General features: G+C 38.1%; 1 protein-coding gene across 1 annotated transcript in view; it reads right to left on the minus strand.

Moving 5' to 3' along the window:
* Nucleotides 1–271: 271 nt before the first annotated feature.
* The window catches only part of LOC121366339, a 34352-nt gene continuing 22501 nt past the window's right edge, over nt 272–12122 (minus strand). Inside the window, exons 3-4 of the mRNA XM_041490828.1 lie at nt 1345–1590; nt 272–616 (exon numbers count right to left, since the gene is read on the minus strand). Coding sequence (XP_041346762.1) covers nt 272–616; nt 1345–1590 — 591 coding nt within the window. The remainder of the gene's footprint in view (nt 617–1344; nt 1591–12122) is intronic.

The raw sequence follows: 12122 nt of genomic DNA on the forward strand, positions 1-12122 counted from the left end.
CTAAATAGTCACATTTGACACTAAATACATGATGGTTTACATCTAGTCAAGTCAGTAAGAGTTTGTGATGTTTTCTAAATAGTCACAGTTGACACTAAATACATGGAGGTTTACATCTAGTCAAGTCAGTAAGAGTTTGTGATGTTTTCTAAATAGTCACAGTTGACACTAAATACATGGAGGTTTACATCTAGTCAAGTCAGTAAGAGTTTGTGATGTTTTCTAGATAGTCAGTTGACACTAAATACAAGGAGGTTTACATCTAGTCAAGTCAGTAAGAGTTTGTGATGTTTTCTAAATAGTTAGGCACTGTTGTACTTACTGCACTTTTCTGTGATGAGTACGAAGAATCACGTTTTTTAAACGGCCAGGCACTGTTGTTGACATCTGCGTCTTCAAGAAATCCAAATATGTCATCATTGTCAACTCCATCCATGTTTGCCTCATGACTATTAATGAGATCGGGCGTCCCACTCAGTAAGTCATCTGCGAGTATATCGGGTACCTGCTGACCAGAAGAGGATTTCCGTTTGTCTGCTCCATCACCAAACAGCATGTCGTCACAGAACGGGTCATCGGTCATCCCTTTATCAACGACCGTCCACGAGGAGTCAATCTTCACCACAAATATTATAAACTCAACATTGAAAAACACACAAGTCACATAAATTTATCAATAAAAAACTAAATTATGACAATTTCCATTAGGCATTATTCTCTATAGAATTTCCACAATGATTGGCAGTCAAGGGATGGGATAGGTTGGAGTGGGGTGTGGATGGGGGTGGGGTGGGACTGGGTATTAGGATTGGGATTGTTAAATGGTTTATTTAACAACACACTCAACATATTTTATTTACGATGGGCTACTCTTTTCGATTCAGGTCAGGTTAGGTCAGAATTTAATGTGCACATTCAGAACAAGCTGTTGTAGTATGGGATGGGGATGGTGATGAGGATGGGGATGGGATGGGGATAGGGATGGGATGGGGATAGGGATGGGATGAGATGGTGAAATGAAACTGCAGCATGAAATGAAAATTATATTGGCTATCTGGTTACCCTGCATTACCAGTCACTTGTTTCACTGATTACCACTGTAACACTAGCACATACACTGGCTGTTTTTAGAAGGAACCAGGACTGACCCAGACAGACGCTAAATGTCAATTTATACACATTACCTATTTGGTATAGAGGGCGAGTATAATTGATAGAGATATCACTTTTCTTAGTCTTTCAATTTCTACACATTGGCTAACACGGTACAACATATCCAAAAAGCCTTCATGTATGTATGTGATCCTATTATTTTAATAAAAAATATATCTGTATTTCACAAACCTCTTGTTCCAGTTTGTCCCAAGACTGAATCTTGCTTGGTTTGTCTGCAGGCACTTGTTCCGTTATTTCACCTCCAAGTAGATTGTCTGTGGGAACTGTTTCTAAGAACTGATTGTCTGTAGGGTATTTTCCCAGGGAACGATTGTCTGAAGGTGCCGTTTCCGGGGACAGATTGCTGGGGTCAGACTCTCCAATATCAATCAGGAGGTCAGGGTGACCAGACGATCTTTCATTCACAGGTACAAGCTGAAAGTACACCAGTTAATATACTGTCACAAAGTACACCAGTTAATACAGTGTCACAAAGTACACCAGTTAAAACACTGTCACAAAGTACACCAGTTAATAGTGTCACAAAGTACACCAGTTAACAGTGTCACAAAGTACACCAGCAAATACAGTCACAAAGTACACCAGTTATTACATTGTCACAAAGTACACCAGTTAATACGATGTCACAGTGTACACCAGTTCATACACCATCACAAAGTGCACCAGTCAATATACTGTCACAAAGTACACCAGTTAATACACTGTCACAAAGTACAACAGTTAATACACTGTCACAAAGTACAACAGTTAATATACTGTCACAAAGTACACCAGTTAATACACCCACAAAGTACACTAGTCAATACACTGTCACAAAGTACACCAGTTAATATGCTGTCACAATGCACACCAGTTAATACACTGTCACAAAGTACACCAGTTAATACACTGTCACAATGTACACCAGTTAATACACTGTCACAATGTGTACCAGTTAATACACTGTCACAATGTACACCAATTAATACACTCACAAAGTACACCACTTAATACACTGCCTCAAAGTACACCAGTTAACACACTGTCACAATGTACACCAGTTAATACACTGTCACAATGTACACCAATTAATACACGGTCACAATGTACACCAGTCGATATATTGTCACAATGTAAACTAGTGAATACTGTCACAAAGTACACCACTTAATAGTCACATAGTACATTGTTAGTTAATACACTGTCACAAAGTACACCAGTTAATACTGTCACAAAATACATTGTCAGTTAATACAGTCACAAAGTACTCCAGTCAATACACTGTCACAAAATACACCAGTTAAAATACTGTCACAAAGTACACCAATTAATACACTGTCACAATGTGCACCAGTTAATACACTCACAAAGTACACCAGTTAATATACCGTCACAAAGTACACCAGTTAATACACCATCACAAAGTACACCAGTCAATATTCTGTCACAAAGTACACCAGTTAATACACTGTCACAAAGTACACCAGTTAATAGTCACAAAGTACACCAGTTAATAGTCATAAAATACACCAGTTAATACACTGTCACAACGTACACCAGTTAGTAAACTGTTACAAAGTACCAGTTAATACTGTCATAAAATACACCAGTTAATACACTGTCACAATGTACACCAGTTAATACACTGTCACAATGTGCACCAGTTAATACACTCACAAAGTACACCAGTTAATATACTGTCACAAAGTACACCAGTTAATACAATGTCACAAAGTACACCAGTTAATACACTGCCACAAAGTACACCAGTTAATACACTCACAAAGTACACCAATTAATACTGTCACAAAGTACACCAGTTAATACACTGTCACAAAGTACACCAGTTAATATACTGTCACAAAGTACACCAGTTAATACACCCACAAAGTACACTAGTTAATACACTGTCATAAAGTACACCAGTTAATATGCTGTCACAGTGTACACCAGTTAATACAGTCACAAGGTACACCAGTCATCACACTGTCACAATGTACACCAGTTAATACACCCACAAAGTACACTAGTTAATACACTGTCATAAAGTATACCAGTTAATACACTGTCACAATGTGCACCAGTTAATACACTCACAAAGTACACCAGTTAATATACTGCCACAAAGTACACCAGTTAATACACTGTCACAAAGTACACCAGTTAATACACTGCCACAAAGTACACCAGTTAATACACTCACAAAGTACACCAATTAATACTGTCACAAAGTACACCAGTTAATACACTGTCACAAAGTACACCAGTTAATATACTGTCACAAAGTACACCAGTTAATACACCCACAAAGTACACTAGTTAATACACTGTCATAAAGTACACCAGTTAATATGCTGTCACAGTGTACACCAGTTAATACACTGTCACAAGGTACACCAGTCATCACACTGTCACAATGTACACCAGTTAATACACCCACAAAGTACACTAGTTAATACACTGTCATAAAGTATACCAGTTAATATGCTGTCACAATGTACACCAGTTAATAAACTGTCACAATGTGTACCAGTTAATACACTGTCACAATGTGCACCAGTTAATATATTGTCACAATGTACACCAGTTAATAGTCACAATGTACACCAGTTAATACACTCACAAAGTACACCACTTAATACATTGCCTCAAAGTACACCAGTTAACACTGTCACAATGTACACCAGTTAATACACTGTCACAATGTACACCAATTAATACACTGTCACGATGTACACCAGTCGATATATTGTCACAATGTACACCAGTGAATACTATCACAAAGTACCACCAGTTAATAGTCACATAGTACATTGTTAGTTAATACACTGTCACAAAGTACACCAGTTAATAGTTACAAAATACACCAGTTAATACACTGTCACAAATACACCTGTTGATATACTGTCACAAAGTACACCAGTTAATATACTGTCACAAAGTACACCAGTTAATAAATCCTCACAAAGTACATCACTTAATACACTGTCACAAAGTATACCAGTTAATACATTGTCACAATGTACACCAGTTGATACTGTCACAATGTACACCAGTTAATACACTCACAAAGTACACCACTTAATACACTGTCATAAAGTATACCAGTTAATATGCTGTCACAATGTACACCAGTTAATACACTGTCACACTGTATACCAGTTAATAAACTGTCACAATGTGTACCAGTTAATACACTGTCACAATGTGCACCAGTTAATACATTGTCACAATGTACACCAGTTAATACAGTCACAATGTACACCAGTTAATACAGTCACAATGTACACCAGTTAATACACTGTCACAATGTACACCAGTTAATACACTGTCACAATGTACACCAATTAATACACGGTCACGATGTACACCAATCGATATATTGTCATAATGTACACCAGTGAATACTGTCACAAAGTACCACCAGTTAATAGTCACATAGTACATTGTTAGTTAATACACTGTCACAAAGTACACCAGTTAATAGTTACAAAATACACCAGTTAATATACTGTCACAAATACACCTGTTGATATACTGTCACAAAGTACACCAGTTAATATACTGTCACAAAGTACACCAGTTAATAAATCCTCACAAAGTACATCACTTAATACACTGTCACAAAGTATACCAGTTAATACATTGTCACAATGTACACCAGTTGATACTGTCACAATGTACACCAGTTAATACACTCACAAAGTATACCACTTAATACAGTGCACAAAGTACACCAGTTAACACACTAGTTGACACACTGTCACAATGTACACCAGTTAATACACTCACAAAGTACACCACTTAATACAGTGCACAAAGTACACCAGTTAACACACTAGTTAACACACTGTCACAATGTACACCAGTTAATACACTCACAAAGTACACCACTTAATACAGTGCACAAAGTACACCAGTTAACACACTGTCACAAGGTACACCAGTGAATACACTGTCACAAAGTACACCAGTTAACACACTGTCACAATGTACACCAGTTGATATATTGTCACAATATATGTTGTTAGACTGGCCTTTAATGCAGAACCCTAGGAACACCTGTGACGTAATACACATTAGTACTACATAGTATAGAGAGCGACAATATGTTGGCTGTATCTATATCGTAACATCTCCCTTTCTTTCAATTTGTTTTGTTTTTCTAAGCAACTTTACAATAAAAGAAATTACAGGTTTTCTCCCCTTAACAGTCCAACAAGAAAAGAAAATAAAGTCTAGTCCATTCAATGTTCTGATAGTGCTTCACCTCACACTTGATAATATCAAACAAAATTACTATTATCCATGATTGTCAGATATTCCAATTACTAGTACCTAGTAATAACCATAATGCTGATATGTAGGTCAAACTTTAAACAAACAAAAAATCAATTATTCTTCCTAGAGTCAATCTTGCAATGTTCCTTACAAAGTTCTTAAGAAAAGAAAACAAGAAGAAACAATTAAAAACAAGCCTGTGAACACAACTTGTTATGTATGTAACACAACTTGGTGTGAAAAGGTATTCACTTTGGGTAATCAACCAACAACAAAATCATCATACTTCTTTGGCAGTCTGTGTTGTCTAGATTCTTTGGTATGTGTTGTTGTAGACAGTTCTCCTGTGTTTTGTGAATTCTTTAGACTTAGTGAATTACTGTCATTGTTTGAAATATCTGAATCTTTCACGATCATGTCTGATGTGTGATTTTTAACTGATTTCGAATTATCAGAATTTGTATTACCAAATTCACTCGCTGGTCTTGGTGGAATATTATCCAGGTTGTTGGGCTGGTTAATTGTCTTTTCAACTGTTGTTCGTAAGTATTTTCTGTTTCGGCGATAAAACTGTCTGCCGACATCAACAATGTATGATCTTGATGAAACTTGGTCTACACATTTGCCGGGCCTCCATATTTTGTCACGGTCGTTTGGAAGAGGAGCCATACGAATTTGTTGACCAATTTGCAGTTCTGGGAGCTCCTTAGCATGTTTGTCATAATGAAGCTTTGCTTTCTGGCGTTTCAATTTGATGTTGTCATACACATGTTCAATCACTTGCGGTTTAAGTAAAACTTCTGCAATCGGTAATGAGTGTTGTGTTCTTCGTGACATAAGTCTCTGCACTGGACTACTTGACATGCCTTCAGTTGGGGTATTACGCCAATCCAGAATAGATTTCCAGAGATCATTACCACTTTTCTGTGATTTCTTTACCAGTTTCTTGGCAATTTTCACAGCCGATTCTGCTTTGCCATTAGACTGACTGTGGTACGGTGAAGATGTAACATGCTCAAATTCCCACTCGCGTGCAAACTCATTGAACTCCTTGCTAGCAAGTTGTGGTCCATTGTCTGTAACCACAATGTCCGGAATTCCATGTCTGCTGAAGTATACTTTGAGACAATCGATGATTGTTGTCGAAGTTGTATCTTTAAGAATGTCAAGTTCCCAGAAGTCTGAGTAGTAGTCCACTGTTACTAGGTAGTCTTGTGAGTGCAGTGTGAAGATATCTATACCTAGTTTACTCCAGGGGTGATCAGGAACATTGTGTGTTAAGAGCGGTTCTTTTTGTTGCTATGATTCATACTCGTTGCATGTACTACATTGTCCAATGTAGTCTTTGATTTCATTGGCCATGTTTGGCCAGTACAGGGCATCTCTTGCTTTTCTTAGCGACGCTTCCACACCCTGATGGCTGGAATGAATTCTTGTCAAAAGCTCACTGCGAAGGAGTTTCGGAATTATAACACGGTTTCCTTTGAAAAGAATTCCATTCTGAATTGTAAGTTCATCCCTAAAGTTCCAGTATTCTCGTATCTGAACTGGTACTTCATTCTTTGTTTCAGGCCATCCAGACAGAACAACGGATTTCAGTGTTTGAAGAGCTACGTCGTGCTGTGTGTTTATTCATATCTGTTGCAGTCTGAACACGCTGACTTTTAAAGAATCTGTGAAGTTAATGCACTCGAGTTCTTCTCTGAACTTTTCTTCTTCAACACGGAAGATATGAGATGATGTAGTGCTAGTTTCCACTTTTTGAAAAGGAAGTGATGCGCGTGATAAAGCATCTGCAATGTAGAGTTGCGACCCCTTCTTGTACTCTACATGTAAGCTGTACTGCTGCAATCTCAGCAGCATTCTCTGCAGTCGTGTTGGTGCTCCAAGTAACGGCTTCTTGAAAATGATTTCCAGTGGTTTATGGTCTGAATGCACTGTGACCAAGTCGCGACCAAATATGTATTGGTAGAATCGTTCGCATGCAAAAACTATTGCAAGGCATTCCTTCTCGATTTGAGCATACCTTTGTTCTGCCTGCGTTAGTTCTCGTGATACAAAGACGACTGGTTGTCCATTTTGAAGCAAAACTGCTCCAAGGCCGACTTCACTGGCATCACACTGTATTGTGACCTCCTCTGCCAGATCATAATATTTTAGAACAGGTTGCTTGGTAACAAGAGTTTTGATTTCTTGAAATGCTTTTTCCTCTTGTGATTGCCACGACCAGATTGTGTCTTTATTTGTCAGTTGTCTGAGAGGTTCACAAACTTCAGACAGATGCGGCAGGAATTTCGCCAGGTAAGTAACAAGACCAATAAACTGTTGAACAGCTTTGACATCTGTCGGTTTTGGCATATCCAAAATTGCTTGGACTTTGATTGGATCTGGGCGAATTCCCTCTGAGGTAAGTATATTTCCCATATACCTGACCTCTGTTTGACGCAGTTTCAGTTTCTCTTTATTGAATTTTAATCCAACTTCACAAGCACGTTCAAGAAGTTTTCCCAGGTTTGCATCATGATCTTTGATAGCCTCATCCATGTTGTCGCCACAACCATAGATTAAGATATCATCAATGATAACCTCTGTGCTTTGGAGTCCTTGTAATGCATCACGCTGTCTACGCTGAAACTCTTCAGGAGCAGACTTGATTCCAAATGGCATGCAGAGCCATCTGTAATGTCCAAATGGTGTCCAAAATGTTGTTAGGTAACTACTGGATTCATGAAGATTAATTTGCCAAAATCCATCTTTTGCATCTAACACTGTGAACACTTTAGCTTTTGTAATCCTTGGAAGGATATCTTCAATAGTGGTCATAGGATAGTGAGACCTCTTTATTGCAACATTCAAGTCCTTTGGGTCTATACAAATGCGCAGTTTACCCAAGGGTTTCTTAACAGCTACCATACTGCTGATCCAATCTGTGGGAGTGATTACTTTTGCTAGCACCCCTCGTTTGACTAAGCAGTCAATTTCTTTCCGAAGATCAGATTCTAAGGCTTTTGGTACTCTACATGGTTGATGTTGTACAAGTTTTACCGCAGGGTCAACTTCTATGTGGTATTTCCCTGGTAAGCAACCTAATCCTTCGAACACATCACCAAATTTATCCATCAGCTGTTTGTGATTCAGCGAAGTTCCGTGGTCAGTCACACTGTTTACAGTGTTTAATGTCAACAGACCCATTTTTGTACAAGCATCAGCTGACAACAAAGTTACTTGGTCTACATCAACTACTAGGAATACAAAGTCATGCGATTTGTTTCCATCTGTGCACTTAATTGTGCACTGTCCTTCCGACAGCATTCTTGTATCATCATAGAGCTTTATTCTTACATTGCTTTGCTCTAGCTTAGGATTGCCATCTTGCACTATCCTGCAGTATTCATTTAAACTGATTACATTGCAAGTGGAGCCTGTGTCCAGCTGACATTTAACCTTGCGAGTACATTTTCCGACAGTCATTTTCATATTCATTTCTGAATAAACTGAAAACAACAATTCACTAGATTCAGACCGGCCTCGGTGGCGTCGTGGTAGGCCATCGGTCTACAGGCTGGTAGGTACTGGGTTCGGATCCCAGTCGAGGCATGGGATTTTTAAACCAGATACCGACTCCAAACCCTGAGTGAGTGCACCGCAAGGCTCAATGGGTAGGTGTAAACCACTTGCACCGACCAGTGATCCATAACTGGTTCAACAAAGGCCATGGTTTGTGCTATCCTGCCTGTGGGAAGTGCAAATAAAAGATCCCTTGCTGCTAATCGGAAGAGTAGCCCATGTAGTGGCGACAGCAGGTTTCCTCTCAAAATCTGTGTGGTCCGTAACCATATGTCTGATGCCATATAACCGTAAATAAAATGTGTTGAGTGCATCGTTAAATAAAACATTTCTTTCTTTCACTAGATTCAGAGCACTCGGAACTACAGTCATCTTCTACTGCATGTATTCTCTTTGACAGTTGTGTGCGGGACTGTCTGCAAACTGAATGAAAATGATTCTTCTTGTTGCATTTCGAACAAGTCTGACCATATGCAGGACATTTATTTTTATCTTTGACATGCGTTTTCCCACAGTATTTGCAAGATATTTTTTCTCTTTTGTCTCTCTCGGGCTTTGCTCCATATCGCAACTGAAAAGATATTTTGCTTCTATCTTTTCTACCCGATTCTTTTTTCTTTGCAGCATAGTTCACTGACTGAACTTCAGATTCCTTCAACTTTCTCAGCTGTTGAGAAGTTATTTCACTGGTTCTGCACATGACTATCGCTCTCTTAAGAGTAAGTTCTGGCTCTCGCAGCATTCTAGACCTTGCACCTCCATCATTAGTACCTAAGACAATTCTATCCCTGATCAGTTCATCTCGAAGTATGTCATATGCACATGACTCAGTTAAACTTCACAGCGTAGAGACGTAAGTATCTATGCTTTCCGATGGTGCTTGATCAGTAGTGTTAAATATGTATCGTTCATATATAACGTTTGTTTTGGGCTCAAAATGTTTCTGAAGTGCTTTGAGGATTTCACTCTCTTTTTTTCTATCTTCTTCTAATATAGCTAGATGCTGATAAATCATGTAGCAGTCTTTTCCCATCACTCTTAAAAGTGTTGCTACCCTAATGTTCTGATTTTTTTTATCTAACTCGGTTGCTATTTTGTAATTGTTTCACTGTGAACTAAAAAACTTCCAGTTGCTTTTAAAATCACCTTTTATTACCATTGGCGCTGGAACGGGAATGCCTCCTGATGCCATAATCAAGATTTGTTTTCTGTACCGTACAATTTTATTTATTTTTTTCGGACAGTATACCTTTTAACTGTTTCAAGTGTTTGTGCCTGCTTTCATCACAAACGAAACATTTATTAGTGTCACTCGAATCGAAACGATGATTAAACTGTATAAATGTTTGTTGTTTTTTGTTTTGTTTTTGTTTTGTTTTTTATTTCACTATTCATGAGTCACATGAAGCTGTATTTGTGGACGTCACTTTTGCAATGTGATTTTCGCGGGGGTTTTTCCCCGTCATGAGCCGATGACATTTCACATGGATATTTAGGCAGTTTTAGACAGTACCAGGCTTTAAATCAGTGCAGATTGCTTTACGGTTACTTAACTGTCCTATGCATTCCATTTTTAACAGCGAAACCACTTCTGACGCCATGTTGTTAGACTGGCCTTTAATGCAGAACCCTAGGAACACACAAACTGTGACGTAATACACATTAGTACTACATAGTATAGAGAGCGACAATATGTTGCCTACATCGTAACAATGTACACCAGTTAATACACTGTCACAATGTACACCAGTTAATACTTTCACAATGTACACCAGTTAATACTGTCACAATGTACACCAGTTAATATACACGGTCACAATGTACACCAGTTAATACTTTCACAATGTACACCAGTTAATACACTAACAATGGACACCAGTTAATACTTTCACAATGTACACCAGTTAAGTTACAAAGTACATTGTTAGTTAATACACTGTCACAAAGTACACCAGTTAATACTGTCACAAAATACATTGTCAGTTAATACAGTCACAAAGTACACCAGTTAATACACTGTCACAAAATACACCAGTTAATACACTGTCACAAATACCTGTTGACTGTCACAAAGTACACCAGTTAATACATCCTCACAAAGTACATAATTTAATACACTGTCACAAAGTACACCAGTTGATACTGTCACAAAGTACACCAGTAGATACTGTCACAAAGTACACCAGTTAATACACTGTCACAATGTACATCAGTTAATACACTGTCACAATGTACACCAATTAATACACGGTCACGATGTACACCAGTCGATATACTGTCACAATGTACACCAGTTGATACACTGTCACAATGTACACCAGTTAATACACTGTCACAAAATACATTGTCAGTTAATAGTCACAAAGTACACCAGGTAATACAGTCACAATGAACACCAGTTAATACACCGTCACAATGTACATCAGTTAATACACTGTCACAACGTACATCAGTTAATACACTGTCACAATTGAAGACCAGTTAATACACCGTCACAATGAACACCAGTTAGTACACTGTCACAATGAACACCAGTTAATACACTCACAAAGTACACCAGTTAATACACTGTCACAAAGTACACCAGTTAATACATTGTCACAATGTACACCAGTTAATACACTGTCACAATGAACACCAGTTAATACACTCACAAAGTACACCAGTTAATATAGTATATCACAAAGTACACCAGTGAATACATTGTCACAAAGTACACCAGTTAATACACTGTCACAAAGTACACCAGTTAATACACTGTGACAATGAAAACCAGTTAATACACCATCACAATGTACATCAGTTAATACACTGTCACAAATGAACACCAGTTAATACACTGTCACACAATGAACACCAGTTAATACACCGTCACAATGAACACCAGTTAATACACTGTCACAATGAACACCAGTTAATACACTCACAAAGTATACCAGTTAATACACTGTCACAAAGTACACCAGTTAATACATTGTCACAATGTACACCAGTTAATACAGTCACAAAGTACACCAGTTAATACACTGTCACAAAGTGCACCAGTTAATACACTGTCACAATGAACACCAGTTAATACACTCACAAAGTACACCAGTTAATACGCTGTCACAAAGTAC

This window comes from Gigantopelta aegis, chromosome 3 (genome assembly GCF_016097555.1).
Source record: "Gigantopelta aegis isolate Gae_Host chromosome 3, Gae_host_genome, whole genome shotgun sequence".
NCBI lineage: Eukaryota > Metazoa > Mollusca > Gastropoda > Neomphalida > Peltospiridae > Gigantopelta > Gigantopelta aegis.